The sequence below is a fragment of the Amblyomma americanum genome, chromosome 1 (genome assembly GCF_052857255.1).
Source record: "Amblyomma americanum isolate KBUSLIRL-KWMA chromosome 1, ASM5285725v1, whole genome shotgun sequence".
NCBI lineage: Eukaryota > Metazoa > Arthropoda > Arachnida > Ixodida > Ixodidae > Amblyomma > Amblyomma americanum.
In genome coordinates, this window is record NC_135497.1 from 203,083,758 (window position 1) to 203,107,895 (window position 24,138).

The 24,138-nt window shown below is 45.7% G+C and overlaps 1 protein-coding gene across 1 annotated transcript in view; it reads right to left on the minus strand.

The window, feature by feature from the left end:
• LOC144114509 (calcium-activated chloride channel regulator 4A-like) overlaps positions 1-23,618 on the minus strand; it is a 44,986-nt gene extending 21,368 nt beyond the window's left edge. The window contains exons 1-10 of the mRNA XM_077648302.1: positions 21,073-23,618; positions 17,880-18,147; positions 16,688-16,838; positions 13,279-13,399; positions 9,392-9,519; positions 7,023-7,140; positions 4,264-4,503; positions 1,792-2,076; positions 402-608; positions 67-201 (exon numbers count right to left, since the gene is read on the minus strand). Coding sequence (XP_077504428.1) covers positions 67-201; positions 402-608; positions 1,792-2,076; positions 4,264-4,503; positions 7,023-7,140; positions 9,392-9,519; positions 13,279-13,399; positions 16,688-16,838; positions 17,880-18,147; positions 21,073-21,258 — 1,839 coding nt within the window. The 5' untranslated portion in view covers positions 21,259-23,618. The remainder of the gene's footprint in view (positions 1-66; positions 202-401; positions 609-1,791; positions 2,077-4,263; positions 4,504-7,022; positions 7,141-9,391; positions 9,520-13,278; positions 13,400-16,687; positions 16,839-17,879; positions 18,148-21,072) is intronic.
• Between the last annotated feature and the right edge of the window lie 520 nt (positions 23,619-24,138).

Genomic DNA, 24,138 nt, shown 5'->3' on the forward strand with positions numbered 1-24,138 from the left:
GAAAGACAGGCTTTCTGAATTTAAGTCGAGCAGAGAAGAAAAGATAAAGGAAAAAGAAATGCGCACTTTGTTTCGTCGGAACCATCCACGTAGACGAACTCGCGGCTCTTGCACAGATCCGCGAATGCTGGCCATGAAAGAACAGCGTTGACTGCTTTTCCGTGCCGTCAACGCATATGGAACGCTCACGATATCTGGATCCTGCGCATCGAATGGAAGTAAGTCGATACAGACTCTCTGATGTGAGGAAAAATCAAAACTACAGAGGAAAAGAGAGAGAGAGAGGGAGCATTTATCATTTATCAGGCTCTGAGAAGCGATTAATTTGCCCTTATAGTTCAACAGCCTCCTTCACAAGTACAACAAGTACAAAATGCGTTTATCTGCTACAAGATCCGCACCTCTGAAAGCTGCAGTTCCGTGGCGAACATGGACATCTTAACCCGGTAGGATGGCACCACCGTCCCGTTGAACGTGACATCGCTTTCTTCAATGCTGTACACGTCTGGGCAGGCAACGATGAATGAGAGCACGTTAGATCCGAATGACTTGAAGTGGAAGGTGCCTTTTACGCCATCTTGAAGAAGCACATCAGTCCGTTGGAAAACCTGCGATGAGTTGCGGCAAAAGCCATATGCCCTTTTTTAATGCACGGAGGCTTAAGAATAGATTTTATTTTTTTTAATGCAACAGTCCTGCGTCCTTGTGATCCTTCACCTGTACCGAAACGGGTTAGGGGGCCAAAAAGAATAGAGAAATGTAGCGCGCGCACATACACACACATTCACACGCGCACACACACACGCACACACACGCACACACACACAGACAGACACGCACGCACACACGCACACACTATCTCACCCTGAATAAGGAAAGCGATATCTTTTTCTTGGCTGGAGAGCAAGCTCAGTAGCAGAGTATACGGACATGGGGGAAGTTAAACGAAGGCGAATGCTCTGACGTTTGTTTGTTCGGAGCAATCTCCGCAATCCTGGACGCTAGAGGATCAAACTATGAAAATGGCGCGTTTTACAGTGAGACTGACGGCACTTACGTTTAGCGGTCGACGCTTAACTGAGGGCCTGAAGAGTCGGCTATGCTACTGGATTCAGGGCTTCGCCCGACCGTATACTCTTAGCCGACAGCCAGCGCCGGCGGCTGCAGCTCGCAGCCGGTGGTTTTGCTAGAATTTGTTTTGCCGCTGTTCTCATCTGAATGGGCTCAATATCGAAACGAGTTACGCACAAGGCTTGTACGTCTTTTCGAATTCTTTTGTGTTGTGCCGAGCGCATCGTCGGTCGCGTCGGCGGCGCCGTCTCACAGGCCCGGCAGCTCACACGCGATTGCCCGTTTTGGCCGTCTCACAGGCGACTGCCCAGAAGGGCTTCCCATGGGCCCGTTTTGGCTTCTCTCTCAGGTGACTACCCAGTTGTGCGTCTGCTTTCGCTGAATCTAAACCAAGCTAAGCCATAAGCTTAGCTTAGCTGGTCTTGTTTGTTCTCCTTTAATGGCTAGATACCTCGAAAGGCGCGCGGCATCGCTGAGCCGGCACAATGCTTAGTTTCAGTGGTACATCTTCTCCTCGGGTGTCTTGTCATCTAATCGGCGTCGACTTAAGACGCTGTGCTTGGCGCGGGCCGACTATAGCTGCGTAACGTCACCTTCGGGCACAGCGTCCAGATTTCTCGGCAGCGATAAACAAGGAACTCTGGGCATTTACAAGGCGTAAATGGCGCCCAACGCCTGTGACAGAGCGCGACTTTATGAGCAGCGTGGCCCGTGCCTTGCCTTGACCACGTCTCCATGCAGGTCTGCCGTTGCATGGTGCGTTGTGTGCAAGGCGAGGTCCACCAGAGCCGCCATGGTCTCCTGGCTCGCAGCCGTGGGCACCATGAACAGCTGGCTATCCCGGAGTGCCGCCGACCTCCAGGTGGAGCCCGGGGGCGCGCCCGTATCGAACAGGATCAGAACGAGACGCACAGTGTCCGCAGCGGCCAGCGCGTCGATGGCTGCCTCAGTGACCGAGCCGCTGTGCAGCAACGCAACCACCGTTGTGGCCTCGTTCTGCGCCACCTGGGTGTTTGAAAGCTCCCATCAGGTTGTCTGCCTTTAAAATAGCTTTCCAGCGCGCACGCCGAAAGCAGTACACAATAACCGTGACGCGATTTCTGTCTGGCGATGACAGCCGGATATAGAAATTGCCGCATCTACAGCGTCGAAGGCATCGTCTGGCGTGCTTTTTCCCCTGTGGTCTTCGTAACTTTCGAGCTGACGCCTCATACGATGTATGATTAAATCGCTCAGTTCCAGCTGATTACGCATCAAATTATAATACAAGTAAACTCTCCGCGAATTGGCCACAATCATGCGGCTGGTACGCCGAAAAAAACACTAAAAAGACAAACAGGAACTGGAGTGTCTCTGAAGACGAGTTAGCTCTGCAAGCGTTAGCACGCGTGTCTACCGTGTATACTGGCCAGCGAAGCAATTATTATTAGCGATTCTTTATTAATAACATAACAATGGAAGGAAAATATGTTGCTACCTGCGGCATCTGCCATGAAAACCTGAAGCACCTGAGCTGCGGGTAGCGGGAGTAAAACGACAGACAAAGGGAAATAAAGGGGTGAAGCGATAGAAAGAAAGGATAGGACGCAGCAACACAAGAAACGAGTAAGCCGCAGCTGAAGCGTCAGCGTCCACAACATTCCGGCGTCATTATACGGCTTACCTCGGCTGCACCTACGATTTCGCAACGTTTTCGCGCTGACGCCATAACTGGCCGCATACTCAATTCATTTATTCAACGTCATGGCGATGGTGGGGGCTCTGATAAAAAGCCAATGTAAAGGCTTGCCAGAGGTGGACGCCTCCTACAAAGGCTTGGAAATAGTATCATATTATTCGAACACACAAAAATTCCAACAAAAACAGCATAAGAGTACTTGCAGGCAAAAAAGCGAGCACAATCTCTATGACGTAACCACTGAGTTTTCAGTATCTAATTGTACATAATTACAGATACATGATTTAAAAAGTGTCACGATTACGCTTTGTGTTTGGGCTTTTGCTAATCCTGATTTTGCTTTTTTGCCATGAAATGAAAATATTGAACCCAAGCCTCCGCGGAGAGCACTCGAAAGGCTCCTCGATGCCGCTGAAGGTATCTATCACGTGACGGGGACGTCACGGTCGCGTGGTGTGTTACGCCAATGACGCCGCTCACAATACAAAGGAGCCACTAGAAGTGTGCACTGTATAAAATGTGCAATAGTGAAGTACAACATTTGGTGGCCATAATTTTTGCGGGTTTTTGGGGCTCAGTATGTAAAAGCGGTGTGCGCGGTCTAACCGTATAGTTTCATACAGTTATAGAAAGGAGATGATGCCAAGCGCAGAAAATATCGGTTTGGTATGTTCCAATCGCGGAGCATTAACAATATTTCGGAAAATTTACTGCAGAAGTAGGTGCAGTAGTTTAATATTAGTGAATGACGTGGTACTCTGGACACACAAAAAAAGCAGTAACTAGCAACAGAAGTAAACAGCGAATCGTAGAGCATCCGCTTAATGCTCGCCAAAATTAAATATCGCAGTCAGGGCAAAAATAGCAGCAACCCTCGGTAACTTGTCCCCAACCTTATTGCGTGTTCATCTCATAATAAATTCTCGCTAAAAATGGCTCCTAGAACCGCTGGAACAATTTAAATGAGTGGTGAGCCCATCCTTGGGTAAAGTGGTGGGGCGTACACGAGCTTATTACGAGGCCTGAAAAGTACAGCTTTGGCTCTTTTTTTCAGAATTTATATAATTAGTGAATAATATTCGTACCATTTTGGAAACAGTCGTAAACAATATGCGGCTTTTGCTCACGCTCTGGTACATGTGCAGCTCTGAAGAATAGAGCGGTATCGTCCGCGTAAATGGCAGAAGTTGGCGTACATGACTGAGAAGGTCGTCTATGAATCGCTTTTTCACCGCCGCTGGGCGATCTCTAGAGGCTTGAAATTTGCTTTTTGTTTTACACTTGCGGTCGTAGATGCCCCCAAAGGCCGCAGCCCACCCTCAGCGCAGTGCAGCCAGGAGTACTTGAGTCTTGTTAATCATTGGTGCCTTTCCCGCCTCCCCTTTCCTACTCGATCTGTTTCAAGGTGTGTTGAATAAATATACCAGTGTAACTTGCTATGAACACTGTTCTTCGCATTAATTATACCAAAACCTCGTCTAAAATAAACCCCTTGAAAAAAAAAATGGCCTCACCTTCAGAATAATTCTAAAAGTGCTTTCAACGCCAGGCTCCACGCAGGTGTACTTGATGTTCCTGTCTAACTCTCGGAGGTACTCCCACCGAGCCTGCCACGTGGTGTTATTACTGTCGAAGTCAGGTTCAGCAGGAGCTGTCACGTTGCTGCCGTCCAGGAGGACAAGGTTCCACCGCGAAGCGCGCGGTGCGGAGTAGAGAAAGCGTCGCAGTCCTTCATTCGTCGATGCCATGATTTTCTGCGCCAGGAGACCAGTGAGCCGCATTCAGGGCAGAAATTTACCGTTGTGGTTGTCACAGCTTAGTTTCTATGAGACACTGCAACATCTATAACAGAGAGAGAGCTTACTAAAGGCGGAACTTGATCAGCAGAACGCACTTATTGCTATACTGTTTATGTCAAGATTACAAATTTTATGTCTGCTCGCCCCGGCACCTTACGCTTGGTTTATCTATTTTGGCCTGTATTTTCAGTGCTTGGCCATATTGCGTTCACCGCGCGTTTATTGTCTGACAAAAGTTGTATCTACAGACTCTGGTTAAAACTACCAATTATACAGGGCGTCCCATAACACATGTGTGCCCGGGTTCGAACCCGACCGCGGCGGTCCCGTTTCGATGGAGGCGAAACGTGCGAAAGGGGCTGTGGGACGTAAGTGCACGTTAAAGATCCCCAGGCGGTCGAAATTATACCGGAGCCCTCCACTACGGCACCTCTTTCTTCCTTCTTTCACTCCCTCCTTTATTCCTTCCCTTACGGCGCGGTTCAGGTGTCCACCGATATAAATGAGACAGTTACTGCGTCATTTCCTTTCCTCAAAAACAAATATTTTTCATAAAACATGAACCAAGGGGTATTTTCAAAAGCTGGTACTTGTTGCGGAGTTGACAGTTAAACAGTACTTCCGGCGGCCACTAAAGAATGCAAGAAGAGCTTTTTTTATTTGACGCTAACTTCATTAACCACTTATAATTAATTAGTTAACCACTGTAAGTAAGGAAAACTATTAACCAGAAAGGTGTGGCCCGTGAAAGGTAGCCCCTAGCAGCGCAGCTAGCTTTATTATAAGCTGTAGTTTCTCAAATTGCTCCGAACAAAGTGGACGAAACAATGTTACGGCAGACGATTGTGGACGATTGTGGACGCTTGTCGCGAGCAGATTGTGACTGCGGCGGCGCCAACTTGCATTGCACCGAAAACAGAGGGAGTGTTTCATGGGCGGAATGTACAAAGTACGCAGTTTTGTACAAAGGCGCGCAAAACATTTCTACTTTAAAGGTTATGTTACAACCAGTACTCCTGTGTGAATTCCTTTTGAGGCCCTGCAGCTCTCGAAAATAATTTTTTCACCTGTCCTCAGTGGTTCATAATACGCAAACTAATTAGTAATAAAAGATTAGAAGTACTCACACCAACCAATTATTTATTTTAAGCTCAACGTTTCGAGACCAACTCGGTCCTTTATTCAAGGGTGACTGGCGAGCAAGCAGCAGCAGGAAGCGGGCTTCGCAGGGTGGACTTAAAATAAATTATTGGTCGCTGTCAGTATTTCTCAACTTTTATTTCAAAACCCATCCAGACGGACTTCCGTCGAAGATGTTCTCGTTCAAATTAATAATAACTCTGCATTCAAGAAATAAAAAGCACCTTCGGTACATTCAAAGCACCTTTAAAAACATTCGAAATTCAATACGGCTATTCGTAGGCTCAAAGATAATGTATATGTAAGTATGTACAGACATTGACAAAAGTCTGCAGCATGCAGGTTCACGAAAAACGGTATTTCTGTGCTGTCGGGCCAATTGCTGGTCAACGAAAAGCATTGAAGCACGAGGAGACATGCGTGCTCCAACATCTGGAAGAATACTAGCTGAATGGCTAGTGATGCAAAACAGAAACTTTTTTTTTCTCGATTCCGCACCTCGCAAACTTTTCTCCATGACTGTACATATACACACCGTGCAAAGCGAATCAGATTCTAAGTGACAGCGTTTTCGTATGTAACGCATCGTACGAATGCAATTGCTTGTGCACTCTCATTGATTATTGTAGTTTGGAGGTCGTCAGTATTACATTTCCTTCAATTCACAGTAGCTGAAACAAAACTTTGAGATGCTAACACGCGCCTGCACCTCTGTTCCTGTTTAAGCACTAACGATATATACCTATATGGTTCAGCTTCCGCGGCAACTGGCATGAAAGTGGCACTCTTTCTATACTTTTCGGAAGGGCTTTCACAAACCGTGAACCCGTTATGAGCCGCCTGAAGGGACTTATGGAAACCGTTTAGTGAAGTGTGTTAAAACTTGCAGGAAGAGCCCATTCGGACATAGTTTCTCAGCCTACTGTCGCTAAAATTCGCTTTGCAGGTTGCGGTAACCGTCCTGTGAGATTTTTTCTTTATTACTCTTTTGTTTCGCGCGCGTGGAAGCCGGTGGACGTTCCTTTTTTGTGGTTAATTTATGCACGTAACTGAAACTTGGTGAACTGGGGGCATGTCGAGCTGCCGCCTCCAGAATTTTAATTCCTCAAATTCTTATGCGAGCAATAATGGATAAAGGCGCATGATTCATTCTAACGGCATTGAGAACAAGTGCAGAGATGTAGGCGCTAAAATTAAAGGAAGAAATAAAGAGACCGAGGGTGCTAAATGTTTCAATGCTATGAGTGCATTGTAAGACGCAACGCACACGGGAGGATGATTGAACTGAACTTTTCAGTAGTGGATGCTTTGGCGAACAGGTCGTCGTCACTTACGGTGTACGTTTGTGTCGTTAAATCAGGTGCGCATGCCTGCACTACGTAGAAATATCGATGCGTCCGTGGCTTGACGTAGTCGAACAGCGTGGCCGGTTGGAAGGATAGCCTTGGAGCACTGCAGGTGAGGGATTGAGAAGTCATTCGAGCATTAATTATTGCTACTGCGTTATTATTTTTATAATCATCACTTAAATCACTTGTGTGTATCACACGCTGCCCACCTTGCCTCACGAGTAACTAGTGTTCTTTCAAGTGCAGAAACGAGTGTATTTGAAGGTATGAGAGCGTCTAGAAGCTCAGCAATGAGATATGCTGATTTAAACTTCTGCACTCTACCTATATCAACACGGATCAGAACAGAAACTATTCAATTAAGGTGCGCTAGAACGAACCACGAAAAAATATAAAATAAATATGAACATGGCCTGCAAAAGCGGTGCACAAAATACAGGCTACGTTTCCGCGTGCATGTGCAACTATGGCACGACCTTTCACTCTGCACGCGCTTTTCTCTCCAGTTTGACAAAAAATCTATATACATGCCGCATATGTACAAGAAGTTGATCGAGCCCGCCTAAAAGAGTGCAGTCAACTACAGATGACATAAGAACTCATAAATACAGAATTGGTAATACAGCAAATGATGGAAGCTTGTCAGTGCTAAAACATGTCATTGCGGTCGAAGCTCATTCTTAATTGCTCGATCGCCTGTATACGTTCACACCGATGTGCTGATCGCCCGCCATGAGGACGGCTGGCATGTTTTTCCTTGTCGCACACAGTGCGACTCGAAAAATAAAACCGAGTGATGGATGGATCGCCGTACAAAGCATATTCCGTTACCTCGCATTCTTTTAGAATGCTAGGTGGACGCTTCTCATCACTCTTTAGTTTAAAGCAACGCAAAGCTCACCTAATAGGAGGAGGAGGAGGAGAAAAAAGGGGGGGGGGGGTTAACCGGTAGATGAAACAAGTTTGCTTCCCTGCAATAGAGGAAAGGGATGAGGGGATAAAAGTTGAAGGAAAAAAGGGAGTAATAAGAAAAAAACAAAGCGAAAAGGCTTCGGCAAAGTCACAGCCTGTCGTTCGAAGCAGTTGCTGATATGCCTGCATCTTTCAAAGATGCTTCAAAAGGCCTGAATTTTCCTTTCGATCCCCCATGCAATAACAGCATACAGTTTCTCGACCTGAAAATTTCTTTTTTGGATGGGCATATCTGCTGGATGTTCAATCCCGGATCGAAAAAGGCACTTCTCCCATGTAGCAGTCCGCAATCGAAGTTAATCAAGAGAGGGATTGCAATGAATTGTCTCAATACTGCTTTGGAAAAAAACTTGTCCACATCAAATGCAAGACAGCATTAAACTGCAAACAGAGCGATTACGCATGTCAGGCCTCCCGGCAGATATTATATCGGCAGTTACAGAAAACTTGCTGCAAAAGAAGAAGAGCAGTAAAAAACAAGTACAGCAAGATCGGAGGAAGCCCACTCGAATGATACCGTATGTTCATAAGGTATCCCACAACCTAAAGAAGATAGCAAAGAGATACTATGTAGATGTTCTTTTCTCAGCCCCCAGTAAGCTTTCAAAAATTTGTCCAATGATGGTAAAAAATAAAAAGCCAGCCGGTATACGCTATCAGCAAATCTGTTTCACGCGGTGTACAACTAATGTAGTTTACGGCATTCCTCCTGCCTGTAATAGTGCGTATATCGGGCAAACAGGACGTTGTTTTAATGAAAGAGCTGGGGAGCACTACAATTTGGTCAAGGAAGGGAAGTGTGGGCATCTTGCGGTGCATGTTCGGGACTGCAAATGCAAACCCATATTCACAAAAATCGAAATTCTTGGGCTTGCGATAGACCAAATCGAAAGAGAAATCGTGGAGGCATATTATATCAGATTAGCAGGCAGTCAATGTATCAGCGCACCATCATTAGTTCTGCATGATAGTGAAATATCATCTTTGGAAAACTGACTGATTTCCACAAGAGGACATATAGGATTGTACTTAAGCCTCAGTTTTTTCAATAAACTATCAGTTGGAAGTGCAGCGCTCGTCCTGTCATATTCGTTCTCTCGTAATCCCCGTCTCGTTCGCGCTGCGACAAATTCTCATGTATCAACACCAACTGGCCCAAACTTCAGTACTTCTGCATTCAGCGATCGCTGTATGTAAGAGAAACGTTGAAGGGCTACCTGATTTTCAGCCTGTTGTTTCTGTGTTTTGTTCGGAACCCAATCGTGCTGCGGATGCAATGCTTCCGGTGCATAGCTTAACTTGAACTACGGTAACCAAAAAAAAAAAACAGCGCCATATCACGCTAGTGCTTCCTGTTTATCTACGCTGAGCTCGGCCCTCACCTAGGCGAGTAGTCTGGGGAGTCTCTGATAACTTCCCAGACGCTGCGAGCCTTGCACAGCGTGTTGTGCTTGGTAGGTGCCCACCGCAGGTGACTGTGGTTCCCACGGGCATCGCAGAACTTCTGCACCTGAAATGAGCCACGCGTTGAGGACTGGTACGTTTCTCTGGAGTGCTATGACGTGACCAAGACTCAGAAACCATTGCGATCTCCAGCCATTAGCTCTTTTATGCAATCCTTGTGCTGCTGCTGGCAGGTTGTTAAAACTTTCGTCTGTGGAAGGCAAGCACTTGATCTGAAGTATTAAAAGCTTTTGCCTTCACGCTTCTCAGGTAGCACTGAACATTAGGATAATGTTATCACATTCATTTGTAAATGAAATTAAAATAACGTTAAATGTTGCGTGGTAAATATTAGTACAAAGTTCAAACTAAACATCGTGCTAATGCTGTGCTCCAAATGCTATTTTGATGTTTAAATTATAACATTACAGATCGTAATATTGTTATGATGTTCGAATCATAAGCATAAAAGAATTATGACTACTTGCAAGCATTATGTCTCAACTTTCTCGCAGTTCGTGCAGTAATGATGTTTTTCAACTAGCAAAACTTATCAGGTAAATATCTCAGATGAAGTCTGCCTCAGACTGCAAGCACAGCCCCAAAATTTCATTAGGAAACTGCAAATTTGCCATCCACCGCTGTCACTTATGGCGCCCTTCACGGCTGGCTATATGATCTTGAAGTCGTGCTGTGTGTTAGACGAGCTTGTGGGATGCATCGATTGTGCTGTATTGTAGTGTGTGTCATCTTCATTGTCCCTTCCCTTGCTCCTTGCAAAGTCTTGATTGAAGCTGCGGCGGATCAAAATTGGCGGGTCTGGCCTTGTAGGCTACTTTGCCCTTTTAACGAAAGTAGCATATATACTATATGCTGTTTAAACGTTTAATCAAGGTTATGAAACAGTTATTTCAACGTTTATTTGTAACGTTTCAGAAATCTTAAAAAAATAGGACGTTAAGAACAAGAGATTCAGTTTCACCAAAATAAAAAAGTACCATTGCTCTAAGTTCTCGGTTCGATCTGGGAGACGACCATTTTATATACACGCATGTATTCTGCATATTTTATAGCCCACTAACCACTATTGCGACAGTTGTGATTAATCCGGAGTGCCATTTATGAAAGACCTTCACTTGTGGTCCAACTCGATTTCATCTGTAACGTATGCAGTTAACCTATGTCCTGTATATAGCCTTTAATGTTAAAGCTTTTGAAACTTTGATCTGTACTGAACTGATAATTCTTAATCGCGAGGTCAGCACCGTACAGCAGGTAGTTTCGTAGAAAAGCGGATCTCGGACTCTGTGGTTTATACCCTCGCTCAAGCGTTTGAGGTGTAAAAAAAATGTTGCTTCAAATCACATAGCATAACAAACCTTCCTACTGTCGGGAAACGGCGTCGAAGGCTATTTCAGATTCTTATTATCAGAAAGGGAAAAAAAGCGGTTCTAAGCGCCTTGCAAGCGGCCCCCGTTCTCGTTGCAGTCGCCCAGCGACTGAATTCAATTTGGTAGCAGTGACATGTAGTCGTTGAAATTGGTGCGAACTCTATCTTACGAACTGATGGGAAGCGTGTGGAGGCGCTTCGATTGACGACCGTATGGGGAGCTAAGGCACACTTGTCTGTCGGCGTCCATTTTGCTGGGTTTGAAATGAGCAGCATGCGTTTTGTACAGGTTCTTGCGTTCTTCCTTCCAATACTAAAGCGCTGTTTTAATGCTGCAGCGTGTTTTAAACTTATCAAAACTTATGTAAATAAAATCGCACGTAACATTTCACCTACAACCTTTGTCCGCAAAGTTTCGAGACTGATTTATTTTCTTCTCTAGAAATGATTCCTCAAAACAAATGTTGGTGCGTATGTGTAGCGCCGTCTTTGCGGGCTAAACTGAGCTATTTATGTTAATTGCTGTGACAGCCGCTAGATGGCACTACATGTGAAAAATACGTTGTCACTAGTCGTCTGCGCATTCTACTGCGAGTGAATGTGGAGAGATGGACGTCCACCGCGAACAGCGTGTAGACATAAAATTATGTGTGATGCTTGGCAAGACAGCCACACAGACGTATAAGCTCCTTCGTGACGCTTACGGCAACAAGACATTATCGCGGGCGCTAGTTTTCGAGTCGCACAAGAGGTTCATTTCGGGGAGAACGTCGGTGGAAGACGACACAAGACAGGGACGCCCTTCAACCTCACGGAATGAAAGCAACGTGGCTCGGATTAGGGAGATCGTAAAGCAAGACCGCAACATTACAGTGCTATCAGATGCTCTCGACATTAGTAAAGCAACATGCCGCCAAATTTTGCATGAGAACTTGGGGAAACGAAAGCTGAATGCCAGACTTGTGCACGCCGCACTCCCTCACACAGGACCAGAAGGACACATGGGCATCAGTAAGCGCTCATTTGCTCTCCGAGGCAGAGAAGGATGTTGCATTCGTTGACAGCATCATTGCTGAAGACGAAAGATGGTGTTCGGAATACGTTCCTACAACAAAGAGGTAAAGGGACGAACGGCGGTTCACAAGCTCTCCGGCGTCGAGGAAGGTGCGGCGACAGAAGACCAAACCAAAAACGATGCTGATTGTTTTTTTCGATACCAGAGGTGTCGTACATCACGAGTTCGTCCCACAAGGGCAGACGGTGAATCAGGAGTTTTATATCCACGTGCTCCAACACATGCATGATCCACTGCGACGGCATCGCCGTCGCCGTCGCAAGAAATATACAGTTGACAGTTAGCGCTCGTGTCGTTTTGCGTTCCTCCTTTTGTCCTGTTTTGTTAGGCGCTCCTCTAATATTATCGTCGCCCTTACTTATGGGCATCCGGACAATGGAGACTTCTCCACGATAACGCAAGGCCGCACACTGCTCTCAGCGTGACAAAATTTCTCGCCAAGTACAGCATTACTGTACTTCCTCATCCGCCATACTCTCCTGACCTCTCCCCATGCGATTTTTTCTTGTTTCTTCGTCTGAAGAGAGCCCTAAAAGGTCACTGGATGGAAAGCGTGGAGGCCATTCAAGGCACCACGACAAACGATCTGACAGCCCTGCCAAAAGAAGCGTTTTCCAACTGTTTCCAGGACCTCAAGAAGCGTTGGAAGCTGTGTATAGACTGCGAGGGAGACTATTTCGAAGGGGTGCTGCACAAATGATTTCAATGTTAAGCGCAATTTTTTTAGTGTACTCAGTCTCAGAACTTTACGGACAAAGGTTGTATATTCCCACTCCTCCATAAAACTGAGCGAATCTACACGAATCACAGGAGGCGCGCACAGCGAAAACGATGAGTGTAGTACGAACAGGAATCGGGGCAGTCGCGGAGGCTTGTTTGCAAACGCTGAACGATGATAACGTTGTGGGGTCTGCGACTGCCTTGTATTTCTGGCAGTGCAGTCACAGTATGTAAAGTAGTCTTTAGGCCTACTTCAGCGTCGGCGGAAACTACTGGAGTCCTGGACTGAGGACCCTACCCTCAATCCGCCCTGTGTCTCTTTTTATACAATTTTTTTCTCTCTCTCTCTGTTACCCTATGCTGGAAAATCAGGGAACGAATTTCGTTTTCGCCTACCTGCATGTATGATTCGTTATTCAACAGTGCCCGTTCGCTGGCCAAACATGATTGCTAAAACTCTGACCAGTTACTAGCTAACGTGACACGCATAATACCTTGCGAATCGGTGGTCAAGCGTTTAACTTGTGTATGCGGTAACAATTGCATATATCACTTGTCTAGCGCTGATACCGTTTAGCAACTTTCGTCTGACCCTGCGCAAATATAACTCGGTATGCTCCTTGATAAAGCATTATACATACCTTCGGTATGCTGGACGTAAACATCAGCGATGACGCAGGCTCGCTGGCTGACTGGAAAATTTGCTTGACGCTCACATCTTTTTTCGAGCACTCCGTGAATCCATCCGTACTTTTTTGAGGTCTGGAAAGCAGAGACGACTCTCTTACAAGGAATAAGAAGCCACGAGTGCAGGGAGCATTTTCCCCACAGGACACACCTCAGTAGAGGACCCTGAAAGTCAAAATTGCCTTCTAAATGTTATTGTCATTTATTTTGATGTCAATGCCCTCTGGGCCAGAAAATTAAAGAAAAAAACACGCACGTACATGCAAGGTATGGGCACAAAACGTGAGACGCCTCCAGAGCTTTGCCTCAAGGTTTGTAATACTTACTAAGACAAGCAATGAATCATACCCATTTATTAGAGAAGACCATAAGGTGACACATGAATTGTGCCGATTATGTTTTGGAATGACCAGTAACTCGCTATAAGTTATTTTGTTCTAGAAATAGAGAATTCATATTCTCAGTGACAACCCTTCGAGCTGGAAGTCAGACTTTTAGGAGACTCCATTAAAGCTTTTCAATTCGGCAGGTATTTTCCGGCGCTCCGATAATTAGTTCCCAGCGCCAATGGTATATTTGCTGTTCTCAGGTCGTAATGATGCAGCGTGAGAGACTTTTCTCAGATGTGCTGCACTCCGAAGTTAAAGCTTCTTATGAACGAAGAGAAGCCAGTAATTTTCGATGATGACATTCCTGTGGCAGTAGAGGAGATTTTAGTGATCGTTTTATTTTTTAAAAGAAGCCGATGTTCCGAATATCTCGAGTCCAGATCTCTTTTTGTAATTGTACCTTTGACATAAGCATTATGGAAAAGATAAAAGATGCAAAATTACACATAGTGTATATTAGCTCAGTTTATTCATTAAACACAAGCCGTTAATACAGGAAAGCTACTTAAAGCCTATATCAAGGAGAAGGCAATATATGGGTATAATCTTATTCGTCCGAGACCCCAAAGAGAATGGCGGGGCATAATAAAAGCAAAAAAGCAAGAACTAATCTTCTCCATCCCGAAGCCAAAGGAGGAACTGATTTTTGCATCCCTTGTACTCAATGAATTCCGCGTTTCACCCAGTAACAGCGCGGAATCTTGGCCAAAACTCTTATGTTCCATGTCCCCGCCGCGGCTTCTGAGTGGCGCACTTGCTCGTTGAGCGCGGTATCGAATAGTTAGATTCCTCGCAGGTGGAAAGACAATTTAAACGGATTTAAATGTAAAATAAATCGTGTTTGAGCCGCTAAACGACTGTTTTTATGCGCTTTCGAAACTTCGTTATGGAAGAGCGCACAAGTGCTGGCCATCGAGGCGCTCTAACATTAGGCACGGAATACGACTGCTGAAAGTGCTTCCGGACACCAATGGCAGCGCTACCTGACCCGTAGACGAAGAACTCGGGAGTCCTTATGCTGATGGGGTGAAGTCACGCCACGAGTATCGCTCTTAGTGGTGCTTGGAGCTACATCTATACGCAGACCCAATGTGGGTCCACGGTGAGGCTTTGCGCGCGTCAGAAAAATGTGGGGCCAAGGACCAGCTCAGTGATCACTGCTCTGCAGTTTTCTTTTTCACGTTTAGCTGTGCAAAACGCTCATGTTTTTCATTCGCTTCCTTCTTTTTGCTTTGAGAGAGAGTTGATGTTTCGATCAAGTGCTGATAGAGACTGCGAGAACGACAGAGAAGCGATAGCAGTGACTGGTTCACAGAAAGTTAGCTACTATATATATTTCTTCTCTTTGGTTCTTCCAACCTCGGTTATGTGCAGCTCTCTCAGTATAGTTATCATAGTTCCGCGCACAACATGAAGAGTGATACGAACACGCTTCGAACAAATTTTGGCATCATAAAGGGTCGAAAGGCAGTCGTTCTTTTTCATTTAATGCGATAGCATAAGGAGGGCCCTGAAGGCGAAAACTATCCGGCGGTGTCGGCGTAGGTGTGAAGCCTCCACCTGCCAAACATGCCTGGTGGTGTTTGGGAAGGTCGCCGTCTCTCCACATGCCACCTGCCAAACGTCTCCCCCTCTCCACTTGTAGGAGAGAGGACACCGTAGGAGAGGGAGACTCAGGGCGAAGAACGACTCCACAAAAATGAAAATCACTAAGAAAGAAATGACTCAGACAACAGCAGCCTTCTGAAGAACTAACTGCGCAAAAATTAGGCTTCCGGGAGCTATTCTTTCTCTCATCACCCTGGAACAGCAGCCTTGGTCTCACAAGTCGAAAATGGAATAGAGTCATAATTTGTACAAACTGGGGAGTGAAAGACAATGGACTCAGTATTGGAATAGCAATGAATTTGTAATAGATTGCCGTGTAAAAGAAGAATGCTTTCGCATTTCCTCCGCAGCAGTCCAATTGATCGCATTTAGATTTTTTATTTCTTTTTTTGTTGTGACAGCGTTATGCACGTACTTAAAAGCGAGTCATATTTGTAAAACTGGAGTGTTTTTTTCCTTCGACACACTTCCTGATGTTTCCTCTTTCTAAACCATCCATAATACGGCTTCAAGTCTGCATTTTGAGTTCATGTTAATTGTGTGAGAGGCTGTATTTTTAAATCCCTTCGCACTCGTTGAGCATAGTTGCCACAGATACGAACGCGTTTTATGACTGATGACTTGAGAATTTGGAAATATAGAGGGAAGTACAAACTGTGCATTGTATATTGAAGAGACACGGAGGACAAATTCAAGTCTGCCTGTATCGATGGGGTACTTCGTTCTAATTGCAAAGAGACCGTTGTCGCCGATAACGGCACTTCAGTACAGGCGTCGCCATCTCCGGCCGATTTTGCAAGTAAAATGCACGCGTCGACGCCGTTTTTTGCCTCGGGTCCCAGAGGCTATACGTTACACCGTCATTCACTTCAAAACAGTAGCAACCCGTCCTTTTCGGTAACGGCGTCACGAGTATCAATCGACTGGCAGGAAAATTTGCAGTTTCACTTTTCTCATCCGTAAATGAGTCTTCTGCTGCCGGACAAGCGTCAACGTATAGCCAGAAAGAGCCGCGGAATAATTTTTTACTGAGAACGCTAATTGCATGAAGTTGCTTTCAGTGTCCCTTTAAACGCGTCGATCGGTTTATTGCACCAACGTTTTTTATACTAACGGTCAACATTTTACCGCTGCTGCGTTACTCCCAATTCAGGCAGCCGTTTGCCAAGTGAGCCATTTGAAGTCATCACTGTGCGCAAGAATATATAAATTGGTTTAAGTAGCAACGGAAAGGGTGCCAGTGTGCGCTAAAGGTTTCGAAGAACTTCATATCACCGCCACCACTATGTCCCATTCACCGCACAGCCAAACAAGATTTCGCGAAGGAAGGAACGCAACCAGCAAACAAAAGCAGCTGCATGGGTACCGTGCAGTGACGTTCGTCGTGTAGCAGCCAGTGGGCCGCCAGAAGGATCCGTCGTAGAAGCACCACTGCGGCTTGGAACCGAAGGCCGTCTCTTCGAACACCCCGTATCGAAACTGTGCCCAGCTGCGAACTACGGATGATGCGGCTGTGTCTGCACAAAATTCCAGGCAGAAAGGAAAACTACATTAGTGACCCTCACTGGCACTTCCCAAGTATATTCGTGTTTAGGTTTTCTATCTCATGTATGACTGCAACTTGATTCGTTTCTCCAGCCGAGCGAAAAATCGTCAACAGGGGCAACAATATGAACAGCCCGATGTTGATCCAGTTTTTCTTGTACTATGGATGTGAGCCGAAAGCTTACTTGAGCAGAAAATTTTCCTTCTTACAATCCTCAAACATGGCGGGAGCTGGACCGCTCCGCCTACTGGACTACAAGCCACGCTGTGTTCACTTCTAGTAGCATACATGGAATACGCAACAATTCTGGACAAAAGCATTTTTGAACGGGAAATAATTCATGAACGCAATTTTTTTCATATATTGTAAGATTTGACTCTCGACAGGCTTGCATTTTTTTGCTATTAACGTTCTTAATATCGTCAAAAGCGTTCTCCATTGGTTTTCTATGGCAGTCTTGACTGCTCGATCCGAGCAATGGAAAAATTTAAAAGATTTTGCTATACAAAAAAGAATGGACCATTACCTTCAATATTTCCATAACAGTACCTTACAATTTTTCACTATTCAAAATTTTTGTTCAAGAATGTTGGACATGGTGGCATCTGGTATCATACTCCGTGACTGGCCTGTCGTCAAGGGAACCAAGCCACACGATCACGACGCATACCCAGACAAGACACGAACATGAGTTGCAAAATAAAGTAGTCGTCTATTGGTCCTGCGGGAAGATTTTGTGAAAAGTGGCCACCATCGTGTATTTCGTTTAATCATTGAACGTGCACCCTAATGACAACGACTGTTTTTCTTCAGCAAAGTTTATGCAAAAACTAAGGCTCAAAGAGAGGAAGCCATAAGTTACCACGGTGTTTCGCAGGCTTTTCTTGTGTGCCATTGTCACCGCGCATCGACTGGCCCTTTGATACATTTTTTATTATTTGTCCTGTTCAAGAGACCTCAAAGCTAGCTTGGCAATGTGCGCATTTTAGCCAACAATGTTGCACTCCCTCACCAATGTCCGCCGATGAGTCGAGGGCGCTCAGGGGCAACGCCACGAGGTCCCCCCGCTCTCCGCAGCCCCTGCTTTGTCGAGCTTTGCATTTGCTGCCACTTTTAGTAAGCACAATGTGGGCGTCATGGAATAGTTCCCAAGTGGCATCTTGGAGCAGCAGGTTCTTAGGCGTATTCATCTCTGGCGGAACGAGCACACGTATGCTCTTGAAGTACCACTGTCCATCGGACGCTTGCAGAAGCTTGCCTGATGCACGGCGCAGCAGCCTCTGAGGTGTGCATGAATTGAGAGAGCACAGAAAAATAAAAGAGAAAACAAAGAACATAATTCAGCAGCTTCAAGAAGAGGATGTTTTATAACGGAAAGTATACTATGGTGCATCGATAGCTATCACGAACTTTTCTCCCCTGCGTTTTCTTGTTTTTTTTCTTCTAGAATATACGACCAACTCTAAAAGGCATGCCCATTTATAGATAGACTCAGTTAAAAAAAGCACCGAAACGATTACAGTTTCCTTTCGCCAATGAACCACGAGAGACCAATAGGCTAAATTTGTTTTCCCAGGGGAAATCTTTCCAGCAATGTCTTGAGGTTAGCAGTTAAGAGAATGAAGGCTTTTTTGTTATTCTTGCCTCTGAAGCGATGGCACATACTACCCAAGCGCAAGGACTTTTTTTCTCTGAAAACCGAAAGCTGCAGAAGTGTACCATCGTCACGCGATACGGCATGCTATACAAACGGTTGCCAGGGCACTGCGCCATCACTTGTGACTACCGCATGGACGAAATCGCCAGATCTACCTCCAACTACAGTCAGTACATCTCCATATCGATTTCGAGAACGCAAGCGATGGGCAGGATTTGCAGGCGCGCGCGTGAGCCCACGCTAGTCTCGTGGACCTTAGAACTCGAACTCTGCCATCCGAGCACACGTCCTTTAACTTCACCTATAGCTTTCAACCTGGTCGGCGTGAAGTGATGTACCCGCCGCGGTGGCTCAGTGGTTAGGGCGCTCGGCTACTGATCCGGAGTTCCCGGGTTCGAACCCGACCGCAACGGCTGCGTTTTTATGGAGGCAAAACGCTAAGGCGCCCGTGTGCTGTGCGACGTCAGTGCACGTTAAAGATCCCCAGGTGGTCAAAATTATTCCGGAGCGCTCCACTACGGCACCTCTTTCATCCTTTCTTCTTTCACTCCCTCCTTTATCCCTTCCCTTACGGCGTGGTTCAGGTGTTCAATGACACCTATATATATATATATATATATATATATATATATATATATATATATGAGACAGATACTGCGCTATTTCCCCCAAAACCGATTATTATTATTATTATTATTATTATTATTATTATTATTATTATTATTATTATTATTATTATTATTATTAAGTAAGATCAAGTGACACATGCCGTTTGTGACTCGGCGTTGTATTTACATATCGTTATTTCTAATCATATCACCTGCAACTATACCTATGCCGCCTGTGGCAGCTACCAGTCCATTGAGCACATACTTTGGCTGTGCCTCCCGCTCAGTGTGGGAAGACAAGCGCTGTGATGTGCGCATAGACTATAGCATGACACTCCTTCGCTGACGGAGAGCGCGGTCTTTGTAAAGTTCATGAGAGCAGCAGTTGTCAGACCTGAAGGCCTGCCCATTCACTGCTTCATTACCTTAGAATTTCGAGCTTGAGCGGCAAGTATCGGCAGTGTCGTACGCTTCTTCCTTCAGCATTTAAAGCCATACCTCTCTCTGTTCTCTCTGTCCTTTTTGCTTATAAGCAAAAAGCAAAAGGGGCAGAGAACAGAGAGAGGTATGGCTTATAAGCAAAAGGGTTAGAGACAACAGAGAGAGGTATGGCTTATAAGCAAAAGGGGCAGAGAGAACAGAGAGGTATGGCATTTCACTGCCCATTCACTGCTTCATTACCTTAGAATTTAGAGCTTGAGAAGCAAGTATCGGTAGTGTCGTACGCTTCTTCCTTCAGCATTTTAAGCCATACCTCTCTGTTCTCTCTGCCCCTTTTGCTTATAAGCAAAAGGGGCAGAGAACAGAGAGAGGTATGGCTTATAAGCAAAAGGGGCAGAGAGAACAAAGAGAGGTATGGCTTATAAGCAAAAGGGGCAGAGAGAACAGAGAGAGGTATGGCTTAAAATGCTGAAGGAAGAAGCGTACGACACTGCCGATACTTGCCGCTCAAGCTCGAAATTCTAAGTTAATGAAGCAGTGAATGGGCAGTGAAATGCAGAAAGTAAAGACACGGAGGTCAACCTGATAAGCATCCTGGTTGATTACCCCGGCACGGGAGTTAATATATTTCCACCCATGCAGGGTAATCAATGAGGATGCTTATCAGGTTGACCTCCGTATTTTTACTTTCTGCATTTATCTCGTCTAATTGAAATAAGCCTTAATCGTGGCTTGACTGTGGCGTTTTAAACTCCGCATACTGACCTACCCATGTTCAACATTCTTGGACAAAAATTTTGAAGATTGGAAAGTTGTCAGGTATTGTTATGGAAATACTAAAGATAATGGTTCATACTTCTGATGGGTAGCAAAATTTCTCTTTTGAAGTTTTTCCATCGCTCACATCGAGCAGTTAAGACTACCATAGGGAACAAATAGGGAGCGCTTTTGACGGTAGCAAAAACGTTAATAGAAAGAAATGGAAGCCTGCTGACCGTAGATCTGCGGATATATTGATAATTATAGTGAAATCTTGGAATGTACAAAAAAATGCGTTCATAAATTATTTCCCGTTCAGAAATGCTTTTGGCCAGAATTGTTGGGCATGAGGTAGCTTCAGCATGTGCTCTACTTTCATTGCTTTAATAACTGAAGGTAGCGAAAGAATTACCAATCTATTTTCCCACCAACAATAGCGCCAAATAGCGCGCCAGTAAAAAGCCTAATTGAATTTCCCTGTACAAGCAGGCAATGCAGTCCTCCTTATCAGGAGGATTTCTATACGTGAAGGCCAATGCTGACCTTGTCCAGGCAGTGCATTTTTATACAACTTGCCGAAAGTTTTGCTTATGGCGCGAATCACTACGAGAGAAAGGGTGACAGATTCGTTGAAACCGCTGAAAACTGAGCCTCAGCAGAAGCATACGCGGAGCCGGAGTGCCACGATGACATGAATCACACGAAATTCCTGTGCCATCAGGCAGGATGGAGACACTTACCTCCAGCTGACCGAAGAGTTCTCCGGGATCCCTCGGTGCGAGGCCGTGTGGCAGGCGCACAACGATGTCCGTGTATCCGTTCCCTTCCAGATGCGGTGGCTGGGGCTTAGCGGCGCCAACTGCAGTCCACCGAGGCAGACACAGCGCGGCAAAGGCCGCGACTCCGACAGCAAATATCGATTTCATGTCCACCGAACGGTACTCAGTCGTCGGATGGTTTTCTTAAAAGTTCCGATAAGAAGCCAGGTCCGAGATCTCCAGGTATGGCCCGAGTACACAGCATTCTGCCCCTGCTGCCGCGACGAGCCTGTGGGGCACCGTGCCGCTCTGCGATGCGCCCTTGCCAGGCCTCGCGCGTATGACAATACGCTTATCGTCTTATCGGACGTACTCGTGTCGTCGGGGCAACCGCGGGCCGGGAGAAAGCCATTGAGTGGCCTGTAACCTGGAAGGCGTGCTACGTTCTTGCTCTTTGCACAACGTATGCCTTGGTTCTTATCTCCGGGCTGGCGGCGCTCATCGCATCGGTGAGTCCGAGATGGTAGGTATGTCAAGTTAACGGGCGCGAAAGCAACAGCGCTGCAGGTATGTCATGCATATAGAAAACACTCAAGCAGCAGCGCTTTAGTCGCGCCCACTGTGGGATTCAATTAGATCAAGACCACAACAGCACGACTATAAACGGGCCACATGGAGACGAGAAAAAGTCGTCCATTGACCAATTTAACATTTTCGCTTTGAGTCTGTTGACTTAGGAAACTGAAAACGGGTAGGCTCTGGTTCAAAATCCGGCTTCATAGCTTTGTTCTCATGTCGGTTCGAAGAGTGACAGCTGACATTTTTGATGACGAAACGAATGACAACTTGCGAAAATAAGACAATTATTCGTCCAGGGCTTGTTTTATCAGCTCGCTGCCTTAAGTGCTCAAGCGAACGGTCTAAACGGCTAACAGACGCATGTTATCTATCGCCGCCGCCGAAAACAAGTGGCGAGTCTTTTTTTTTCATTCTTGAGGGCAAATTCGTCCCATTAGCTGCCCAACCAGCTAGCCCACCATGTCATACTGGCCAAATAGGTTCGGTTTAAAAATACACGTGGGTTGCCTATTTCATATTCTGTATGTAAAAAAGCTGGTGCAACTCAATGAATATGCCAAGCTACAAAAACACAGGATATAGTAGTCCCTGGCCGGTAGTAGATATTTTAAGCAATTTTTTTCTCAAGCGTTCCACTAGCTGACAGAATCAAGTTTACCTTACCTGCGTCGCTGATTGCCATGACAGAAGTATCTCCAAAGGAAGAACGCAGAATCTGTGCGCGTAACCTAAACAAAATTTGACCATGTTACTACTGTGGAGAACACTGACGTAATTAATCATATGCTTCAAGCGTTAAAAGTAAATGTATATGGTTTAAAATACGCGGAGGAAAAAGTGTTAACTTGATGCGGCCGCATGCACACAATAAATTTGCTGGAAAAAGCGTATGTTGGATAACCCAAATCCTTAACAATCTTGAGGCAGAAGGCGCTGGGGTAGGCGGCTGACTTGCATTTGAGCTGGGCAACGCAGCTCGATGAAGTTTCTGCACCGTGGATAAGGCAGCCGGTTGCTGTTCACTGCTTGAGTAATTTGCATATCAAGTTTAGGGGAAACGAGACGGCTGCTCACTCAGCACCGCTCATCCGGGAAAGCCTTAAGCTGGCGGCACGTTGTGTTTCCTTCGCACGCCTCAACCTCGTACTCCTCGGGGCACGTAGGCAGTTCTTAGTATTCAAGTTTCGCTCCGTATATGCAAGGCTGCGGTAAAGATCCAACCATTTTTATTGGAAGGAAGAGACGCCTGTAATACGTCAAGATACTTTGGTGGAGCAAGGCGCATTTTAAGACCTGCGGTAGGCTCTCGATTTGACGTCTTTAAGGCAGAGATTAATCCTTAAATTGTCCCCTCCAGTTTTTTTATTAGTGGAAGAGAGGCAGCCCAATCAATCGCCCGAGGAGAATGCAAAATGTTTGCGTATCACTATTCACATCTGTACAATATTTAAATTTCTCCAGTAAAACGACTTTTTGCCTTTTTTGGGGTTTAACGTCCCAAAGCGACTCAGGCTATGAGGGACGCCGCAGTGAAGGGCTCCAGAAATTTCGACCACCTGGGGTTTTTTACGTGCACTGACATCGCACAGCAAAGGGCCTCTGGAATTTCGCCTTCATAGAAATTCCGCCCCTGCGGCCGGGATCCAACCCGCGTCTTTCGGGTCAGCAGCCGAGCGCCGTAACTACTTAGACACCGCGGCGGGTCCAGTAAAACGATTTTACTGTCGGAGAGCACGCACAGCCTTTGTCAAAAATATACTGCCCACCGAGTTTGCATCTGAAACCGCATGTGGCTCGTTTTGCGTCGCCAGCATCAAAAATATATCGTACGTGGCTGGACTTATTGTCATTCTCCAGACATGTGGAGTTCCAGGCGTTCTACAGAAGCTCCACTAGATGCCTTCGAGGCAAATCTTGAAGGCTGTGTACAGTGTGTTTCACCCTAAGACTTTACACTATGTTTTTTTAATTTGCTTTCTGAGTTAGAACGCTTTTTTCCGCATAGCATTGTCAGTGGTGTAGTACATCAGCATACAGTTCAAAACGTGCTAACTCGCAGGCTGGGTAACTAATACTGAATAGTTCACTTTTTGACTATTACTGTTAGGGTCCTTAATTATTTAGAGGTGTATAGCCTACCGTAAGTAATATCCGTATCAGTTTTTAGAATTTCGATAACCCGGTTACTATCGGCGCTGTGAACCAACAAATTTTGGCTACATCGCGCCAAAATACATGCGCTTGCGAGAAGCATCCAGGCAAAGCAACCTCTCCAGTGCGCGTAACTCGTCGAAATAGCCAAAATTTGTTGGGCCACAGCGCCGACGGTAGCCGCGTTTTCGAAACTCTAAAAACTGATATGGATATTACTTACGGTGGGTTACACGCCTCTCAATAATTAAGGAGCCGAACAGTAATTTCTAATCAATATTGGTTAACCAGCCTTCTAGCTAGCACGTCTTAATTGTA